Source organism: Eumetopias jubatus, unplaced genomic scaffold (assembly GCF_037043125.1).
Source record: "Eumetopias jubatus isolate StellerSeaLion01/CBP00866 unplaced genomic scaffold, mEumJub1_p1.0 scaffold_4, whole genome shotgun sequence".
NCBI lineage: Eukaryota > Metazoa > Chordata > Mammalia > Carnivora > Otariidae > Eumetopias > Eumetopias jubatus.
In genome coordinates, this window is record NW_028274810.1 from 98,080,477 (window position 1) to 98,102,235 (window position 21,759).

General features: G+C 49.3%; 2 protein-coding genes across 5 annotated transcripts in view; both read right to left on the reverse strand.

The window, feature by feature from the left end:
• The window catches only part of VPS13D (vacuolar protein sorting 13 homolog D), a 243,374-nt gene extending 233,296 nt beyond the window's left edge, over positions 1 to 10,078 (reverse strand). For all 3 annotated transcript variants that reach the window (XR_015768017.1, XM_028108376.2, XM_028108375.2), the window contains exons 1-3: positions 10,002 to 10,078; positions 6,598 to 6,771; positions 70 to 147 (exon numbers count right to left, since the gene is read on the reverse strand). Coding sequence is in view for 2 of the 3 variants with exons in the window: in XM_028108376.2 (XP_027964177.2) it covers positions 70 to 147; positions 6,598 to 6,694 (175 nt within the window). In the remaining variant the exon portion in view is untranslated. The remainder of the gene's footprint in view (positions 1 to 69; positions 148 to 6,597; positions 6,772 to 10,001) is intronic.
• Positions 10,079 to 19,410: 9,332 nt separating this feature from the next.
• Positions 19,411 to 21,759, reverse strand: part of TNFRSF1B (TNF receptor superfamily member 1B) — a 33,547-nt gene continuing 31,198 nt past the window's right edge. Inside the window, exon 10 of one of the 2 annotated variants that reach the window (XM_028108627.2) lies at positions 19,411 to 21,452. In XM_028108627.2, the coding sequence (XP_027964428.1) occupies positions 21,169 to 21,452 (284 nt within the window). In that variant the 3' untranslated portion in view covers positions 19,411 to 21,168. The remainder of the gene's footprint in view (positions 21,453 to 21,759) is intronic. The other variant, XM_028108628.2, reaches the window with a different exon arrangement.

The following is a 21,759-nucleotide window of genomic DNA, read 5'->3' on the forward strand; positions in this document are numbered from 1 at the left end:
GTTTTCCTTTCCCAAGCAGTGGAAGAAGCAGTGGAAGACTGCCTCCCTCTCCTGCAGAGTTCCACATACCAGCTTTGACTTCAAACGGTAATTCCAGTTCTTTCAAGGCATCTTTCTTTAAGGGCAAGTTTTCCAACTCAACAGCACCTGAAAAATAAAAACAACAGCATGAAATGTTCACCCAACACAGGCAGTAGGCACCTACTGTGTGCAAATCTTGGAAGGTTAAAGGGAAAGTTTTACAGCTCAGCCTGGCCAGAAAAAGCCAGGAGCAGCACCTCGACCAGCTGTGTACTCTGCCTACACTAGTTTCCTGACCATCCCACTCTGACGGCTGAAGCTCACCAGCAGGTGAAGGGTGTAGGCAGGAATCTTTTTCTATAATAAGCCTGATAGTACATATTTCAAGCTTTATGGTATCTGTTGTATATTGTCTCTGGTGTTTTTTTTGTTTGTTTTGTTTTGTTTTTTTTACAAGCCTTTAAAAATATAAAAGCCATTCTCAGTTTGGATTTGGTCTGCTAGCCAGTTTGCAGACCCCTAGTTTAGGCGAATATTCACTAGATGACCATTAATATCTGAGTCAGCTGGGAAGAAATGCAGGCTCCAGGGCCCCCTGCAAGACATCGCTGCGACTGAAACACAGAAATCTGCAATTTTTAACAAACTCCAGCAACCCACCCACCCCCCAACAAATGGATCTACTGCACGCAACACCTGAGAGCCCTTGAAGAGTTCAATAAAATTGGTCATCAAAAGGAATTCTACTCTCCCCTCTGGAGAGACCAGCTCCACACGTTCTGCTCCACATCTACACTTGCAGGCTTAATCACCCGTCCGAAAGCAAAGAACAAACCACTGCTGAAGGTCCTTTTCAGATCCAGCTTTTATAGGACTTAAACCTAGAGGTTCGACATGTCTCTGAATGGCCAAGGCTCTCTGCCTCGCTCTCACTCTCCCAGCTGTGGAAGTTATGCGTCCACACTGACATACCACTCCCCAACCTCTAGCAGGCATTGTGCTGGCCACTGGGAATATGAAAAGAGAAGGCAGGGTCCCCATCCTAGAGGGCAGAGGAGACAGCCATAATTCTACAAAACTGTTTACACAACTTAAGGCAATTTCTGAGAACAGGGGTACAGACAACCACCCAGGAACCACTGGTACAGGAACTCAGAAGAGAGGCAAGCCAGCCAAAGACAAACTAATACAAGAAACGATTACTTTTTTCCTTTAAATGACTGTTCAAGACTTGTGGGTAACTGGCTTCTAAAGTATTCGAATCTAGCAGCTTGGCAGATGCTGAGCAAATGCAACCAGCTTGCTTTAGACGTTTGCAGGAACATGTGTCCCCATGTGGGTCCTCCCACAGCTTAAGACTAACCAAAGGGAGATGTTAATAACCCCCAAGAGCCCAGAAACAACTCTATTTCCACATTCGGGGAGTAAATGATCATGGGGGGGGGACATGAAACATGTTCCTCAACAGTTGAAACTGACTTAAAGGGGGAAAGCATATGGTTTCTTCTTTTGAAAAGCATCATTTGCAATTTGAATCATTTGCCCTATTTTTCAGTACCCAAATTTGTCACAAAGGCAGACAGCACTAGGTTTCCTTGGCTGCTGTGCACCTTGGGGAAGTGGACGGAACAGTAGGCAGCCCACACCAGGCAAAATTAATGCTGAAGTGCGGGGAGCGAAAGAGGTGCTCTAGGAAGGAGAAGAAGCTGGGGAAAGGGCAGCCTCCAGCATATCAGAAACAAGCAGCAGCGGCCGGTCAGTCTGTGGCTCCAGACAGAAGGCTCACTGATTCCCCACCCACTCAAATATGCACTCACACCTGGCCCTGCTGGGAAAGGTCCCTCAAGGGACCCAGAGTAGGTGAGGACTTTATAAATGATAACGCTCTTCGTTTCTTTCCAGGCAGATAACGTGCAGGCTTATTCCTGGACGTCTCCTCCCAAAATGCCTCAGCTTAGCCGAGCAAGAAGCAGAGTCCCTAGAACTGGGGTACATCTAGAGGCTGGTGGCTTTTCGGTCAGCACTGATGACTGCTGACCTCTCTTCCCGCGGCTCTGCATCACTTAGAAAGCCAGCCTGAGGTGCAGAGCTGATAGGAACAAAAAGGAGGGCGCCTGGGTGGCTCAGTCGTTAAGCGTCTGCCTTCGGCTCAGGTCATGATCCCAGGGTCCTGGGATCGAGTCCCACATCGGGCTCCCTGCTCAGCAGGAAGCCTGCTTCTCCCTCTCCCACTCCCCCTGCCTGTGTTCCTGCTCTCGCTGTCTCTCTCTGTCAAATAAATAAATAAAATCTTTAAAAAAAAAAAAAAAGGAACAAAAAGGAGGGGGGCCCTAAGTGCTGGGCCACAAACACAGATAGGCCCGCAGCCCGAAGTTCAGGCCCTGACGTGACTCCGGCAGCTGCTATCTTCTGGCCCCAGACCATCCCGAACGTGCCCTGCGAGTTTTCTGCCCTCTGCCTGTACTCACAAGCTGCACTCCACCTGGAACATGGTGACCTGCCCTGCGCCACCTGCCAAACTCCTGCTTGGCTCCCTCCGTCATAGCCTCCCCAGAGTTCTCCCAACAGGGTGAATGACTCCCCTGCTTTGCACCCCCCCTCCGCACTATGCCTGCATCTCTAGTGGAACAATATATACTGCCTGGCATGACTAACAAGTTAAGAGGTGTCCGAGGGCAGGGACTACCGATGTGGAATAATAGGAAGAGCAATCATTTAGTGAGATCGTCCTAGTGCTGAGCACTTATCTCCATCATCTCATCTAAGCCTCTCAATAATATGAGGAAATACAATTATCTTCTCCACTCTGAGGTGAGGAAAATTAGGTGTAGAGGTAAGCAATCTTCTTAAAAATCACAGAGATAGGACACCCGGGTGCTCAGTCAGTTAAGCGTCTGCCTTCAGCTCGGGTCATGATCCCAGGGTCCTGGGATCGAGCCCCGTATCGGGCTCCCTGCTCAGCAGGGAGCCTGCTTCTCCCTCTCCCCTGCAGCTCCCTCTGCTGCTCCCCCTGCTTGTGCTCTCTCTCTCTCTCTCTCTCTCTGTCAAATAAAATAAACAAATAAATAATCTTCCAAAAAAAAAAAAGTCACTGAGCTGATAAGTGGTAGTCCTAGAGTTCGTTCCAGGTCTGTCTGATCTCAAATGGCAAGAGGAGGCTTAAGTAACTTGCTCACAGTCACAAACAGCTGTTAAGTGGTGAGACCAGGCTCAGACCCTACTCCTGAGCTCCTGGTATCTTCTACTGTCCCCCCTTTTTTGTTATCAGTCCATAACACAGAGCCGTACCCAAAGCAGGTGCTCAATGGTGCTTGCTGAGAGACTGAACAAATAAAATCATATACAAGTTCTCTCTCCTTCGACTACTTGTATGCTATTTTGCATTTTTATTACTTTTAGTATGTGTGCACCCTTGAAGTCCAACCCAAGCCAATCATATGCTGATGATCATGACAATAGGGGATGATGATTGACTGAGGGCCCACTATCTGCCCAGAACAGTTCTAAGCTCTCTGACCTACATTAATTCTAGTCCTCAGAACCTTAAGAGACAGTTAATATTCTCTCCAACTTGCAGAAAGGAAGAATTTGAGAATTCATGAAGAACTGGAATAATTTGCCCAAGTTACTGGTAAATGGAAGAAATGGGATTCAAAACCAGTCTGACTAGGGCACCTGGGTGGCTCAGTCAGTTAAGCCTCTGACTCTTGATTTCGGCTCAGGTCATGATCTCAGGGTCACGAGATCAAGCCCCAAGTTGGGCTCTGCACTGGTTGTTGAGCCTGCTTAAGATCCTCTCTCTCTCTGCACCACGACCACCACCACCACCACCCCAGCTTTCTCTCTCTCTCTCTTTCTCTAAAATGAAACAAACAAACAAAAAAACAATCTGGCTATAAAATTCATACTCTTGACCACTATCCCCATCTTCTTGGCATCTCCCAGAGCATCTCAGACACTAAATATCTGCAGACGGACCGAAATAACATTCTTATTCCTATACATGACCCTCTGCCTCCAAACACTGCTTTAACTACAACTGCAAGGCTCAATGCTCCAACACTTTCCTAGCCAAGCATTGTGGTGTGCTTTGAATCCATAAGGATGGGGCACCACCCTAACACTGGTTATGAAAGAAAAATTATTTTTCTTCAGGAAACAAACTGAGGGTTGCTGGAGTGGTGGGGGGTGGGAGGGATGGGGTGGCTGGGTGATAGACATTGGGGAGGGTATGTGCTATGGTGAGCGCTGTGAATTGTGCAAGACTGTTGAATCACAGATCTGTAGCTCTGAAACAAATAATGCAATATATGTTAAGAAAAAAAAAGAAGAAGAAGATAGCAGGAGGGGAAGAATGAAGGGGGGGAAATCGGAGGGGGAAACGAACCATGAGAGACGATGGACTCTGAAAAACAAACTGAGGGTTCTAGAGGGGAGGGGGGTGGGGGGATGGGTTAGCCTGGTGATGGGTATTAAAGAGGGCACGTTCTGTGTGGAGCACTGGGTGTTAAACGCAAACAATGAATCACGGAACACTGCATCAAAAACTAATGATGTAATGTATGGTGATTAACATAACAAAAAATTTAAAGGAAGAAAAGAAAAATTATTTTTCTATTCTGCAAAGAGAATATTTTTTAAACAGGAAGCACAGAAAAGCACTTTGAAGCATCAGAGAGATACACACAGTTGTCATTATGAGATATATTCTAAAACAGATTAGAAATCTGTTTAGTAATAGAGTCCATGATATATCGGATACCACAAATTTCTACTTATTCATTTCTTTGGTAAACATCCTCTTACCATATCACTCTTGAAAGAGCTAGCTCTTTTATTAACAAGGTTATGGTCTGCAATTCCCTCTCTCGGCCCTGATACCTGCCCTGTGCAACCTGGTTAGCTGCACAGCATGTATGAGAACTGCAGTAAGTGACCAAAGAGGTAACCCTGATGCTACTCTCGTCCTTTGAACACATCCTCGTCCCTAACAGACTGGTGGCTTTCACCTTGCACTTAGCAGCTCCCTTCTAAGGACAGGAGGGAAAGGTCAGGACAGAAGTTAGAGATGAAGAAAAAACCTACTTCTGTTTCCAGTGAAAGGAGGAGAGTGGGAGGGGCGAGCGAAGAGCTCCCTACAGCCTATGGCTGCCACAATTCTTTTACTGGTTTAGATGGGTCAGAAAAACCTGAAAACAATATTTCTGGGAACAAGTAAGCCATGGGCACCCTATTCTCACAGACTCCACCACAATCTGTACCACTGCCATCTCCACTAACCTGTCCTGGTCTACTTGCCAAAACCCACACCCCCAGGAAGGTGAGCTTCCCATCGTATTTGAGATCTCCTTTCCATTTTCTGGGCTGCTACATGCTTACAGACCATCTCCTTTCCCTAGATTTGTTCAAGCATTCCATTTTGAGTTGAGCAAAGAGAACTTACATTAAAACAAGGAGAAGGAAAAAAGAAAACGGTTTTCCAATCCTCACACCAGTTCCCTGCACTGCATTAAATCACATATAGGCATTTACCAAGGATAGGCCTGTAAAGGCTAAAGTGTCTCAAGCTTTATTCTATCAAACACCCCACAGTAACATATTTTAAAGCTTCAACTTGGTGTTTATTATACACCAGCAGGACAGGAGCTTTAAATGTCATTCCATTTGATCCATTTGAGCCTTACAGCAACCCTGGAGAGGTATATTATCCGCTTTTTCTTTTTTTTTTTCCTTTAAGAGTTTATTTATTTATTTTAAGATTTTATTTATTTATTTTTAAAAGCTTCTTTTTTTTTTAAGATTTTATTTTTTATTTATTTGACAGAGAGAGACACAGTGGAAGAGGGAACACAAGCAGGGGGAGTGGGAGAGGGAGAGGCAGGCTTCCCGCCGAGCAGGGAGCCCGACAGCGGGGTTCGATCCCAGGACCCTGGGATCATGACCTGAGCCAAAGGCAGACACTTAAGGACTGAGCCACCCAGGCACCCCTAAGATTTATTTATTTACTTGAGAGACAGCATGAGTAGGAGGAGAGGCAGAGGAAGAGGGAGAAGCAGACTCCCCACTGAGCAGGGAGCCCGATGTGGGGCTCAATCCCATGATCCTGGGATCATGACCTGAGCCGAAGGCACACGCTTAAGCGACTGAGGCACCCAGGTGCCCCTTACCCGCTTTTTCTAAAGAAACTAAGGCTCGGAATTTCAATGGCTTGTTCACATAGCTAATGAGTAACACAAGAGGATTTGAAACCAAAGTCAATGCCACTGTCATTAAATCATGGCCACCTCCATAAAGCTTCATAAAACTAAAAAATCAACTGGGATAAAAAATCAACAGTCACCAGCAGTATAGTCTTTTTCTTTTTAATATTTAATAGTTCCCTAAAAATCTATAGCAATACAGCTACATACTTAAGTTACCCTGTAATAATAATCAGCGTCATGGGGGAGAACTTATTTCCTTTTACACATACTTAGTACAAAGCCATCTGGGCATTATGTTTTACTATTCCCAGTAAAACAAAATGAGTATTAAAAAAATTGAAGTGCTTTACCAAAAAGAGATACATGTACTCACCTTTCAGAAGCGCAACAGACAGCTGATCAGTGTTCAGGTTATTGACGTATTTTCCCAGATAGGTATTGAGAACCCAGGCTACAAGACCTTCCAACATGACTATATCCTCAAGATAAGGTGTTTAAAAAATCATGGATCATTCTTTACTTCTCTCTCTCATGGTCACAGAAGAATCTATGAAAGAAAAAGGAAAAAAAAAAAGGAAATCAACAGAAAACCAGATGCTTTTCTAAGCTGATTTCCTACTCTACCTTCCCTAAAGGTGGACGAATGCAAAGCAGATTTAAGAAAAGATGGGGTGACCAGCACTGTAAGATGCCTTGTTAGCAGAGTATCAAACTAACACATCTACGTTCTGACACAGCTACAAGGGACGGTCACTTAAAATATAACAAAACATACCTATAATTCCAAGTTGTCTATCCTTTCGATGTAACCGATCATTAAACTGCTTGCCTTTAGTAATTCACCTTGGCATCAGACTGTCCTGGTCAGGGGTTCTCATCCAAGTGTAACTGGGCAATGTCTAGACACATTTTTTATTATCATGACTGGGGGTTGCTACTGGTATCTTGTGAGTAGAGACCACGGAAACAGCTAAACATCCTACAATGCACAAGACAGCTCCTCCATGGCAAAAGAATCATCCAGCCCAGATTTCAACAGGGCTGAGGTTGAAAAACCCTGTCCTTAAAAAAAAAAAAAAAAGAAAGAAAAGAAAGAAAGAAAGGAAGAAAGGAAGGAAAGGAAGGAAAGGAAGGAAAGGAAGGAAAGGAAAGGAAAGGAAAGGAAAGGAAAGGAAAGGAAAGGAAAGGAAAGGAAGGAAGGAAGGAAGGAAGGAAGGAAGGAAAGAAAGAAAGAAAGAAAGAAAGAAAGAAAGAAAGAAAGAAAGAAAGAAAGAAAGAAAGAAAGAAAGAAAGAAAGAAAAACCTTGCCCTAGATTAAGGCAAAATGTCCTAAGAGATTTCAGTGAACTTCATATTCTACAATGATCCTCTTTAAGCCTTCCCTAATTCAATTGTGCAAATTTGCCCACCAAGATCATTCATAAAATAGCATAAATGAAAGGGAGAAGGCAGGGGTTTATCACTCTTCTTAAATGTTCCAGAACTGCATTACAGGAACCCAGGCACCAGATGATGCTGATACAATGAACTATCTTAGTCAGTAACACAAATACAAGAGATCCTCTGGTTCCAGCTACAGTATTCACATTCAGTACTGCTTTACCATTACCTATAAGAAAACTGTGTTTATTAGCACTGCAAAAAATATACAGGTTACTTTTAGTATTGTAAAAAGTTAACGTGAGGGAACTTGAGACATCAAAGTTTAAATGTGTTCTGAAATTGCTCAGCTAGCTAGCAGATCCCAATTAGACCTGTGAGTTCCAAATCCTGCTCTGGGCCAAGCACATGAGACACCAGCCCACCATGCTGGACACTCCAGATTCGCTATGGCATGTGTCCCACTTGGAACCAGCCCTTTCAGGATCCTTTTCAGGCACTCTGCCCCACCCCCAGTGATTCATCGTAGTGCCAGAAGATACACTTATCTCAAATGAAAGGCTACCACCCAACAAAGACCCAAAACACAAGGCCCTGTAAGAGTTAACTGAACCTCCAGGAAAGACCAACTTTTGTCAACAGTGTCTTGCACTTCCAGCAAGATTCATTTTTATTTGCTATCAGTGACAGTAAAAATAAACAAGCAAATAAATAGCATTTGATGAAATACTGATTTCTTTCCAAAGACTTTAAGCCATATTTTGTGTAAAACTAAGATTTTGCTAGAGATTACTGGATACATTTATTTAAAGGAGAGGTTACAAGAACAAATTCTTAAAACAAGAAATGTTTAACAGTCTGGTAAAAGAAACATTTCTATATTATAACTCCAAACAAGTAAATCTGTGAAAACAAAATGTGAACCTGACTTATTCTAGTATTACTATGTAGACTCCAAACACACTTAGGCAGGGAGCCAAAATCAGAGTCCTCTTTATTTCTGAAGTTAATGCCATTGACTTCACCCCTAAAATGCCAACAAACTCTCTCTGAAGTGCCAACTACAAATACTCTCCCAGGAGAGGGAAAACAACTGTCAGTTTGCACACAAGATCAGGCCCTACTCTACTTCCCCTGAAGGTGGAAGAATGCAAAATACAGATTAAGGAAAAGATGGGGTGAGAAGAACTGTAAATGCCCTGGTCAGTAAATTAAGACGCAAGCCAGAAAGAGTCTATTAGCTCAGCTAAGCATCTAATCCAGGCTTAAAGCCACTTCAAGGATTCCCTTAAGGAATCCGGTGTCAGGAAGGGCCGCCAGACTGGCTAGAATCCCAGAGTGTTTACACTCGGGTCCACCAGGGCTTCCAGGCATTCGCCTGGCACTAATTCGCACCTGACCTCCCCTAATCGGTGGGGTAGGTGACACTGGGGATCAGTGCGCAGCCCACGGGCGGGCAGACAGCCGGGCATGACCTTGAGCCAGGCCCCTCCCTCGCGGGGCGGCCAAAGCCGGGAGTAGGAAGGACCGGCAAAGGGACCAGGGCGCTGCTCCCCAAGCCGGCCGGGCCTGAGCGCGGTGGGAGCCGGGGAGAATAAGGAACCAGAGGGGGCGGGTGCCAGGCCTCGGGCCCCACAGGAATGGGACTGCCCTGAAGGCGAGGGTCCCACAGCTCTTCCTCCACCCGGTGGGCTCCAGGGAACGGAGACCCCCACCCACCTCCCAGGTAAAGGCCGGAGGAAACGGCGCCTGGTGGCTGGGGTCCCGCACCTGAAAGCAGGGATTCAGCTCAGGTGTGACCCCGGGGAGCGGGGGTAAAGACCGGTTTGAGGCCTGAAGTCCCCCTCCCAGACCGTGACCCCAGAAGGCTGGTGGGTGGTTAAGACACTCTAGAGAACTGACCGGCGCGCCTATTCTTGGGCGTGAGATAGGGGGGCTCGCACACTGGGGTCCCTCACGAGACCGCGGCTCAGGCGGGAGACGCGGGTTGACACCGCCCCCAACCCCCCGGCACCAGGCTGCCGGGACGCCGAAAAGGGTGCCGGGTCCGGTGGGGACTCGGACTCCCAGGGCAGGGACGCCGGGGTGCCGAGAAGCCAGGCAGCTCCCAGCCTGTCAGTCCCCGGGGTGCCCGCGGGGGCTCGGATGCAGGCGGGTCCCCATGAAGGCGGCGGGCTCGGGGCCGTCGGGAGCGCGGACGCCCCAGAGCCCCCGGAGAAGCTCAGACAGCGGCAGGGCCGGACGCCGGGCTCCCCGGGCTCCCAGCGGCGCGCTCCCCTCAGGCAGGCCCGGGCCCCGGGTCCGAAGCGGAGCCGCGGCGACAGACAACGGGCCTACGGCCCACCTGCAGTCTCCGATCCCGTCCGCCGCCCGGCGCCGCCCCGCCTCGGCCGGTACCTGTCTGTGTCCCGGGCCGCCCGCCTAGCCCGGCACTGCGCGGCGCGGCGCTTCCTCTCCCGGCTCCTCAATGGCGCTGGCCAGCGGCGCTCCGGCCCGTCCCGACCCGACCAATCGAGCGGGCGACGCGGCGGAGCCTGGCCAGCCGAGCGCCGAGTCATCGAGGAGGCGCCCCCTGCCGCCGGCGGCCGCGCGCTCGCCCCCTACAGGGCTGGGAGGAGACTGAGTCCCAGCGGAGGGCAGGGCCATATAAATCCGTGTGGCTTCGACAGTGTTGGGACCCAGGATTCTTCCTCCATCTGGCTCACCCACAGTGGGTTCCCCACTCAGTGGCCACAGGGGTCTGCTAAAACATAATTCAGACCAAGCCACTTCCTTGCTTAAAACGGCTTCCCCCTTATGCTTGAATTAAAATCCACCTCGTTCCAGAATCAACACCAAGATCCCACCGGATGTGGTCCATTCCTATTTCTGCCACTCTCTCTGGCTCACTGCCCCCAGCATCCCTCAGTTCCCACCTCAGGGGACCCTGTGCTTTTGCCATTCTCTCTACTTAGCTTCCTTTTCCCCCCTGAGATCCCTGCTGTCCAGTAGAACTATAATACAAGCCACACATACAAGACACATCGTAATTTTTAATTTACTACTTGGTACGTTTTTAAAGAAGAAAAACGTAAAAATAAATAATGTATTTCCTTTAATTCAGTATGTCCAAAATATGATCATCTCAACCTGTAGCCAACAGAAAAAAAAAGAATCAATGAGGTATTTTAGGGTTTCTTTATAGTAAATTTTTGAAATTGAGTGTGTTTTTTACACTTACAGCACATCTCAATACAAACCAGCCACAGTTCAAGTGCTCCATAACCTTGCGTAGCTGGTGGCTACAGAGCAACTTTGTATAGTCCTACAGTCAATTCCTTCTGGTTTCAAATATTCCACCTCAGACGGCATTTCCCTGCCATTTTATCTAAAGTTCCCTCCAACCATCACCCAGTTATATTTTCTTCACAGACCTTAATGCTACTTGAAATTACCTTATTTGTTTATACTTGCCTTGTCACCCTTCTCCGCCCTGAAAGTTCCCTGAAAGCAGTGATTTTATCTTTTTCACAAATGCCTCTCCAGCACCTAGACATTGCCTAGCACAGAAAAGACTCATTTATTTTTTTTTAAGATTTCTTATTTATTTATTTGAGAGAGAGAGAATGAGAGATAGCACGAGAGGGAAGAGGGTCAGAGGGAGAAGCAGACTCCCCGCTGAGCAGGGAGCCCGATGCGGGACTCGATCCCGGGACTCCAGGATCATGACCTGAGCCGAAGGCAGTCGCTTAACCAACTGAGCCACCCAGGCGCCCGAAAAGACTCATTTAAAGGTGCTATACATGAATGAAGGAATAAAGGAACAAATGAGCACGTCATCTCGCCCCAGAAGGACAGGGAGAAGACCTCAGGCTCATAAAAAGTCAAAAGATAATCAAGGAGGCATGATGGCAAGCTTGCAACAGTGTATTTACCATAATAATTATCAGCTCTCGTAATGCTAAGCTAATGAAGGTGACTGTGGGTGGAACATTCCTGGCAAGGCCTGAGTTCCTCTGAGGTGGGAACAACTTTTCAGAATCTCAATCCTGGGTCCATTCAGGGGCTGAGGTTTGGGTATAAAACCTCAGACTCCACAGATGGAAGGCAGAAGGGAAGGAGCCCATTAGAGCCGAAGGATCTCAGAGTCCAGATCTTCTAGCACAGAAACACTGGGCTATACCTGGGGAGTTTATTAAAAATGCAAATGCAAGGACACCATTCATTCAACTAGTATTACTGGAAGTCTTTGGGCCCTCACTTTGGAATCTGTGAAGGTACATTTACCAGACAGCAATCCTACTACATATTTACCCAAGAGAAATGAAATCACAGGTGCATGCAAAGACGTACAGGAATGTTCACAGCAGCTTTATTCATAGCAGTCAAAAACTATTTTGACTGTTAGGGAAATAATCAAGATGCCCATCAGTAGAATGGATAAACAGACTGTCATGTACCCATACAATAGAATATTACTCAGCAGTAAAAAGGAACAAACTATTAGTATAGGCACCATCTTGGAGGAACCTTGGAAGTATTAGCTTTGTGTAAAAAGCCAGACCACAAAAGACCACACACTGCAGTGATTCCATTTCTATGATGTTCCAGAAAAGACCAACCTAGAACAGAACAAGCAGATCAGTGGTTGCTAGGGACCAGGTCTGGAGGGAGGAGACTGCCTAAGAAGAGGCACAAGGGGGGGCCTCTGGCTGGCTCAGTGTTAGAGCATGTGACTCTTGATCTCAGGGTTGTGAGTTCAAGCCCCATGTTGGGTGTAAAGATTACTTAAGAGGGCACCTGGGTGGCTCAGATGGTTAAGCATTTGCCTTCGGCTCAGGTCATGATCCCGGGGTCCTGGGATCAAGCCCCACATGGGGCTCTTGGCTCAGCGGGGAGTCTGCTTCTCCCTCTCCCTTTGCCTCTCCCCCTGGTCATGCTCTCTCTCTCTCTCTGTATCTCTCTGTCTCAAATGAATAAATAAAAAATCTTAAAAAAAAAAAAAGATGACTTAAGAAAAAAATTTTTAAATAAAAAAAGGGGCATGAGGGAACTTTTTGGGGTGATGTCACTTCTATATCCTGACTGTTGTGGTGGTCACAAGGCTGTATACAGTTGTCACAATTCATTGAAGTGTGCACTTAAAATTGCTAAATTGTGTTTTCTGTCAATTATTCCTCAGTAAAGGTGATAGTTTAAAAAATCCCTGCCTTGCGGGGTGGGAGGGATGGGGTGGCTGGGTGATGGACATTGGGGAGGGTATGTGCTATGGTGAGCGCTGTGAATTGTCTAAGACTGATGAATCACAGACCTGTACCCCTGAAACAAATAATACATTATGTTAATTAAAAAAAAATTTGATAACTGAGGGAAAAAAAAATCCCTGCCTTCATGGGGCTTACATACCAGCAGGAAAGGAGAGGGTGGCAAAAAGCAAAATCAGCATAAAATATAGAGTGAAGCAGATGGTTATAGGCACCAAAGAGGAGAATAACACAGAGGAACAAGGTAGGAGGGAGGAGGGTACTGTCTTAGATTGGTGGCCAGGGGAGGTCTCAATAAGAAGACCCGCCGCCCTCCCAAATTATAATTCAGTGAGTCTGCAGGGGGACCCAGCCACCCGGGGGATGGGTTTGGAGATGCCGAGCTGGTTCCAAGCCCTCACTGTACAGAAGGGAAAACTGAGGACAAGAAAAGGGAAGGGACTTACTTAAGATCATGCAGAGAGACCAGAGGACAGTCCGGACTCCGCTGCAAGCCTGCAGCCCCCTCCAGTACAGCCCCCAGCCCTTCCTGCGCCAGCCCACTGCCCTGAGCTGTCTGTCTTCACCCATTAGAGCAAAATTTATTGCTGTTATGGAGGACCTAAGGGACAGAGAGGTCAAATGTTGGCCTGCCCAAGAGGAAGGGTTGTGTTGGCCACAGGGAAAGTCCTCTGTTGGTCCCCACCCATGCTATGACCGCTGAAGCTACAGGCTACAGACACACCACAGGTAAGGGGCTGCACGAGATGGGGGATGTCCCTTAATCACCACCCACGAGAGACCCTTAGATCCACGTTGGCCCACAAGGGGCAAGTTTTCTGGGACAGGCCAGATTTGAGGGGCCTGCTTGGCACTCCCTCCAATAGACCGTTCCTCACCTGGCCTAGTGTATATCAGGCTCCAGAATCCTCTAGACCAGAGAGGACTGGATGCTACAGAAATGTTTCTTTTGGCCCACACAATGCAGAATTACAATATTTAAAAAGCTGGAGATTGGGCACCTGGGTGGCTCAGTTGGTGAAGCGACTGCCTTCGGCTCAGGTCATGATCCTGGAGTCCCGGGATCGAGTCCCACATCGGGCTCCCTGCTCGGCGGGGAGTCTGCTTCTCCCTCTGACCCTCTTCCCTCTCGTGCTTTCTATCTCTCTCTCTCTCTCTCTCTCTCTCTCTCTCAAATAAATAAATAAATAAATAAATATAAATAAATAAATAAAAAGCTGGAGATTAAGGCGCCTGGGTGGCTCAGTCAGTTGGGAGTCTGACTCTTGATTTCGGCTCAGGTCATGATCTAGGAGTTGTAAGATCCAGCCCCACATCAGGCTCCACGTCAACAGGGAGTCTTCTTGAGAGATTCTCTCTCTCTCTCCCTTTCCCTCTGCCTCTCTCCCCTGCTTGTGCTCTCTCCAAAATGAATAAATGAAATCTTTTGAAAAGCTGGAGATTATACATGAAAATCTGTATTTGGAGCTTTTCTAGGAAAATTAGAAGATTTGGTGACAGTGGAACCCCCATACTTCGTATGCCTACATTCATTCGTTCGTTCACCATTTACTGAGCACCTACTATGTGCCTGGCACTATTCCATGCACTTGGGGCTACATCACTGAGCAAAATAGCAAAACTCTGCCTTACTGGAGCTCATGTTCTCACAAAAGGAGCAGACAGTAAGCAATAAATTGCCAGAGACATAAATTATACAACATTGGAGCAGGTGATAAGGACCTTAAGAGTCCCATGGGCGAGGTAGGGATCTCAGGGGTCGGGGGCATTGCAATTTTTTTTGAGAGAGACAGCACATAAGGAGGCGAGGGGGAGGGACAGAGGGAGAGGTAGAGAGAGAATCCTAAGCAGGCTCCATGCCCAGCGCAGAGCCCGACTTGGGGCTCAATCTCACAATTCCAAGATCACAACTTGAGCCGAAATCGAGAGTCAGACGCTCAACCCACTGAACCACCCAGGCACCCCTGGTGGGGGCGGGCGGCTATTCTAATTATAAACTAATTTCATCGAACCTTGAAGGCATTTAACTGTCTGATAGAACTACAATGCATTTCACATCCATAATTCCAAATGTCCTAGTATCCACATTAGAGTGAAAAGAAATAGGTAAAATGAATGTTAATAATTTATTTAGCCAACATCTCCAAAATATTATGTCAATACACAATCAATATAAAAATTACTAATGAGATATTATATATATATATATATATTTTGTACTAAGTCTTCAAAATTCAGTATTCTGCATTGAGATGTAGTTCACACATCTCAGTTTGGACTAGCTACACTCAAGTCTCAATAGCCACACATGCCTAGTGGCTACTGTATTTGACAGCCTGGGTCCAGAGTCTCTTGTGAAAATGCAGACAGACTGGGGCGCCTGGGTGGCTCAGTCAGTTAAGCGTCTGCCTTTGGCTCAGGTCATGTTCCTGGGGTCCCAGTATTGAGCCCCACGTCAGGCTCCTTGCTCAGTGGAGTGTCTGCTTCTCCCTCTGCCCCTCACCCCACTTGTGCTCTCTCTTTCTTGCACTCTCTCAAATGAATAAATAAAATCATTAAAAAAAAGAAGAACAAAATGCAGACAGCCCCGTGGGAAGAAGGACAATGACGGACCACAGCTCAGGGCCAGCCCCCTCATCTTATAGATGGAGGTTCTGAGCTCCCGGCAGGGACAGCGGCTGACTTTGGTTCACATTGCAGGCGCCTCGGGAAGCTAGGACACCATCCCGGGACTCCTCACTGTTAGCTTTGCCCCAAGCAGCCTCTAAGCTCAACCTCCTGTCTTCCTAGATCTTCCCTGCTTGCTGGCTTTTGACTACAGAGGTCCAGGCGGGTTAGGAGAGTCCCAGGAGAGAGAAAGAGAGAGGACTTGCCCTTTAAACCCAGGCCTTGTTGACTTTCTTGCGAAATTCTAAGGAGCTGGTTATCAAGAGCCTCCCACGGGGAACAGGCTGTCCTCCGGACTTGACTTAAGATAAGTATCAAACCTCCGGCCCTGCCCCAAGGTGTCCTCCTCTGCAGAGTAGGGATAATGGGTACTTGGCCTATCTCCTAAGGCAATAATGGAGATAAAATAACTGAAGCTCATTGGGCGCCTGGGTGACACAGTCAGTTACAGCATCTGACTCTAGTTTCAGCTCAGGTCATGATCTCAGGGTCCTGGGATCGAGCCCCACGTTGGGCTCTGCGTTCAGTGGCGAGTCTGCTTATCCCTCTCCCTCTGCCTGCCACTCTCCCTGCTTGTGCTCTCTCTCTCTCTCTCAAATAAAATAAATAAAATCTTGGGGCGCCTGGGTGGCTCAGTCGGTTAAGCGTCTGCCTTCAGCTCAGGTCGTGATCCCAGTGGGATTGAGACCCACATCAGGCTCCCTGCTCAGCGGGGAGTCTGCTTCTCCCTCTGCCCTTCACCTGTTCATGCTCTCTCTCACTCTCTCTCTCTCAAATAAATAAATAAAATTTAAAAAGAAAAAAAATTTAAAAAATAAATAAAATCTTAAAAAAGAAATCGAAGCTCGGTTCCCCAACTCTTAGACCAGGCAACTTAAGGAACTTCTCACACTCCCTGGACCCCTCCTACGCACTAGAACATAAAACCCAACATCCTTTCCAGTGGCTTCTGAAGCCATCCTCACGACCTCACGTCCTGCCCCAACCCGAGTCCCAAAGCTGTACCTCCCTCCCCTCACCAAGGCCTCTGCTCAAACGACAGCTCCTCAAAGCAACTCTCCTCAGCCCACCCCGCAAGCCAGCAGCACCCCCACACCTCTGTCCCTGCTGCTGCTTTTTTTCTTAGCACTTCCCGTCACCCAGCGTGGCCTGTTATCTATTCCTTTACACAGTCCATCCTCGCGTGTCAGCTCCGGACAAGGACCTTAGCTGTCCTGGACTCTTGCATCCCCAGCACCTACCTACACACAAAATAGCAACTAACGTTTACTGAGCACTTACTACATGCCAGGCATCGTTCCAAACATTTTACAGGCAGTAACTCAAGTAATCCCTCACTCTGAGGGAAGTACAATTTTAATCCTATTTTAACAGATCAAGAGGCTGAGGCACAGAGAAGTTAATTAACTCCCCCCCCCCGCCACGACCCAGATCACACAGGAAGTGGTCACACCTGGACACATGGGTTTTGGGGGGGCCCCCAAGCCTTGACTTCTGTGCTAGTGCTTCAGAGCAACCCATAGCATGAAGATTGGACAAAAAAGAATCACAGCCACCATGACCCCCCCCACACACCCTTCACCCCGCACTGGCCCTGCTTCAGACAAACCACTTGCTCCATCATGATTAAAAAAGAAAGTGACGGGAGGGGCTGCACGTGGCCCACTTTGACCGGTTACCCCATCAGGTGGGTGGCTGCCTTCAGCTGCTCCAAATTTACCCCTCTGGTACTGCGGTTTAATTATTTTTTTTTTTAAGATTTTCTTTTTACTGGGGCACCTGGGTGGCTCAGTCATTAACCGTCTGCCCTCCGCTCAGGTCATGATCCCGGGTTCCTGGGATTGAGCCCCGCATCAGGCTCCCTGCTCCGCGGGAAGCCTGCTTCTCCCTCTCCCACTCCCCCTGCTTGTGTTCCCTCTCTCGCTATGTTTCTCTCTGTCAAATAGATAAATAAAATCTTAAAAAAAAAAAAGATTTTTTTTTTTTAATTTATTCATTTGAGAGAGAGACAGACAGAGAGAGCACAAGCAGGCGGAGAGGCAGAGGGAGAAGCAGACTCCCCCCTGAGCAGGAAGCCCGCCACAGGGCTTGATCCCAGGAACCCCGGATCACAGCCCAAGCCGAAGGCAGACACCTAACCATCTAAGCCACCTAGGCGTTCCTGATATTGTGGTTTATAATATTGTGGTTTATAATACGTATTTGGTCTTCATCATCTGTTTCTGACTCACAGCCCCTAAAATGCTTCAAATTTCCTAAGTGATCAGAGCAATGGGAGCATCTTTTGTTCCAATATTTGACCTTGGGTCCTCAGTTCTGGAAACAGCTCGAGCCATAAAGGTCAAAGGAATGTCTTGCTATTCATGACAAGTGCCTTTCAGCCACAGCTGAGTATATGTTACTAAGGTGACTGGAGGAAAGCCGCTGAGCATGGGGGCTGGTTTCCAGGGAAACCAACCATGGGATCAGAAGGCAGGAACCCCTCACCTCTACCTCTGGGCTGGGGAGAGGGGCTAGAGATTGAATCATTCACCAACGGCCAATGATTTCATCAACCATGACCGTGTAATGAACCCTCCATAAAGACTCAGGACAGAGTTCAGGCAGGCTTCCGCGTTGGTGACCACGTGACGGAGCTGGGAGGGTGGCAGACGCAGGGGGCCATGGAAGCTCCAGCCCATTCCCACAGAAACCTTGCCTTATGCATCCCTTCCAGCTGGCTGTTCCTGAGTCCGAGTTACAGCCTTTGTGAGAAACTGGTAATCTAGTGAGTAAACTGGTCTCCTGAGTTCTGTGGGCTGCTCTAGCAAATTAACTGAACCCAAGGAGGGGGGGTCATGGGAACCTCTGATTTACAGCCTATCCGTCAGAAGCACAGGTGACCACTTGGACCGGTGACTGGCGTCTGAAGTGGAGGGCGGGCTTGTGGGACTGAGCCCCTCACCTGCGGGGTCCGGTGCTCCCACCAGGTAGAGAGCGTCCGAATGGAGTGCATTTTGCAGGGTGTCTCATCGGTGTCTACGGAGAACTGGGGAATTGCCGGGTGGTGTGGAAAACACTCCAGACCCTCATTCGTTGATGTATTGTCTGTGTCTGTGTCCTGCTGGAGCAGCAGAGTTGGGTAGATGTCATAGAGACCGCAAGAGCGCCCAAGTCTAACATACATACTACGTGGCTCTGTACCGGCAGTTTGCCGAGCCTGCTCTAGGGAATGGGTAGGGTAGAGGGCAGGGCGGTGGGAGGAGAGGGGGTCCAGGAGACCACCAAGAATGAAGAGGGTAGTGCTGAGGGAGTGACCGTGACCCAGGAAAAAGGGTGACTGACCCAGGGGCTGGCTTAGTGAATTCAAGGGCCAGGGCCTCTCTCCCCTCCTGGCCTCTACATGAATTCACTTTGCCTGCAATCGTTCTGCAAAACTGCTCCTCACATCCGGAACCATCCCCTGGCTGTGCCCGCGGGGCCCTCCTCCGTACTCCCGGAGCTGCCCCCCCACCCCCACGCTCCTCTGAGTACGCTGTGATGGGCCTCGTAGGTGTCACCAGACTGGAGGCTCCTGGAGGCCAGAGTCTCACTCCCCTAAGTGAGGATGGGGGCTGCATGTGAACAAGCAGATCTGCAGAGACCCCAGTTCACCCCAAGAGCCGATGACACTGAGTCACAGGGCCTGTGATGAGGGCATAGTCAGAGGCCAGCTGGGTGATTCCGGGCCTGCGGGAGTGGCCAGGCTCTCAGCAAGCGCAGCTGTGCTTCTGGGGAGCTTCTGGAGTCCAGGGACAGCACCAGCCAGCCAGTCCAGTGGCCAAGACTCCATCTCCCCCTACACATTTGGTGGCCGCCAAGTAGGACCACGGACAGACCCCAGCTCAGACCCAAACCCAGAGGCAAGAGTCAATGTGTAAAACAAATGAAAGATTTATTTAGAAGCAGGAATGCTGTCCAGTATATACAGTACAAACTCTGTCTTGGGATCAACACAAGCCTGGGAACCGAGGCCACATCCAGAAAGGGCCTCCTTCCAATTCAGAACGGCCCTGGGAAAGAGCAGTGAGGCCGAGGTCCTCCCAGGGCGGTCCACCAGGGGGCAGACACGCTGCATCGCCACATGGCGACCAACGTGGGCGGAGACTGCAGGCGGAGACCCCCCTGCCAGTCCAGGCAGTGGGACACCCTGACTCCCAAGGGAATCCTGATTTCGGGGAAGCTTTTACTTTCTCTTCATGGTAAAGGCTGGACTCTCCTACCCTCTAAAAGTTCAGCTGCCAAGGTCCAAGTCCAGTGGACTTTTTCAGCAAGGGATCCAAGTACCTAGGACCCAACTGGCTTCTCCAGGAGTCCCCTCTTCCTTCCAGAAGCTGGTCCGGGCCGCTCGCGTCCATGCTCTGCAGGACTCTGGGCATGCGTTTGGGGGAAGTGGACTGACTCTTCAATGGAAAAGAATCCTTTGACAAAATTGCTGATTCCAGCTGCCTCGGGCAGGCCATTCAATCCAGCAACATGGCTACACAGACCAGCAGCACATGGCAGACACACGGACACGAGACTGGCTCTCAGCATCCCACGTCCACTTGAGATTGAGGCAGGCACAATACCCAAGTGGCCCCGTGGTTTCCCTGGGGCCTGGGACTCCAGGCAGCGGGTGGAGGGGTGAAAGAGGAGCACCTCCTCGGGAGGCAGAGGAAGGTCCAGGCTGAGGTAGGAGGAGAGATGGCTGAAGGCCTCAGTCATCCCCAGTTCCTGAAATTCCCCGACAGGAGGTGTGGCCTCGCAACACCACCCCAAACCCGGAGGGAGGGAGGAGGGGCCCGAGCTGTAGGTGAATTGGGAGTGAAGGTCAAAAGCAGAGAACAGCGCACTCTTTTGAGTTTGGCTTTGTCGTTTTGTTGGCTTGTTTACCTGCGTGGTGTTTTTTTTTCGTTTTGTTTTGTTTTTTAATTGCCCCGCATTCAAGTTGGCAGATTTTCGGCTAGAGGTTTGCCGTCTTGCCCGGACTACAGGACTCACACAGGTTGCTGGCTGGGTCCACTGGTTTTCCCACCATCGTGCAAGAGGTGAGGCTGGTAGGAATGGATCTGGAGGTGGTACTAGCTAGTCAACGGGGGGGCGGGGGGCCCCTGTCCCCTGCTGCCATCGTCACCCCATCCCTGCACAGAACCATCCGATCAATGACACCGCCCACCCCAGCCCAGCTCCCGCTGGGACCATCCCGTAGCCTCAGCAATCAGGTCCAAGCACTGCCCCTTCCTCCACTGCCTCTTCTCCGTGGATGACTCACGCATCGTCCCTCCTCCCCAGCAGGCCCCGCTGGAAGGCAGGGTGCTGGGGCCTCCCAGGAAGCCAGAGCTGGGTAGAGCCCAGGGATCAGAAACAAAATAAGGGCTCACAGGGCCAGCTGGGGGGCGGCTCTCAGAGCGGCAGGGGCTGGTTCCAGGCCAGCCAGATGGCCGTGTCCAGCTAGCCTTCTGACACACCGTGACAAGAGCAGTTTTCCAGCATTCTCCCCACCTCGCCCTTCTGCCAGCAGATGAGAAAGGCTGAGGCTGTGGGCGCCACGAAAGGAATGTGGCTCAGAAAGAGCCAGAGTCCTGCGGGGTGGGGAGCCTGGAAGGACCAAGGAACAGCCCACCTCGGCTGAGACACGACTCATGCCAGTCTGGCTAACTGGACTTCATTCCAGCGTCAGGCACACCAAGGGGCAGGGGCTTGTCCTCTGGGGTCTCCAAAAGAGTCTCTGGAGCCCCTGGCTGGGACTGAAAAGGGCATTCTTCCTTGGAGAAGGGGACCTGCTCGTCATCTGGGGAGCTGGAGGGGCTGGCGTCCACGTCCCCCGTCGTGTAGTTGGCCTGGGAGGCACACTGAGCACCGTGGTCGGAACCACTGCACACATTCACGATGCAGGTGACGTTGACCTGGGTCCCGTGGCTACCAGAAGAAGGCTCTGCTGAACAGAAGATGGGGGAGGGCAGTCAGTGGGGGGTGGGGGGGGGTCCTGGAGTGGAGGAGGTCTTCCTGGTCTGTCTGCTGCCCAAGAGACACATTAAGACAAAAGGGTCAGGGCGCCTGGGTGGCGCAGATGGTTAAGCGTCTGCCTTCGACTCAGGTCATGATCCCAGGGTCCTGGGATCGAGCCCCACGTCGGGCTCCCTTCTCAGCGGGGAGCCTGCTTCTCCCTCTGCCTCTCCCCCCTGCTCATGCTCTCTCTCTCTCTCTCTCTGTATCTCTGTGTCTCAAATGAATAAATAAAATCT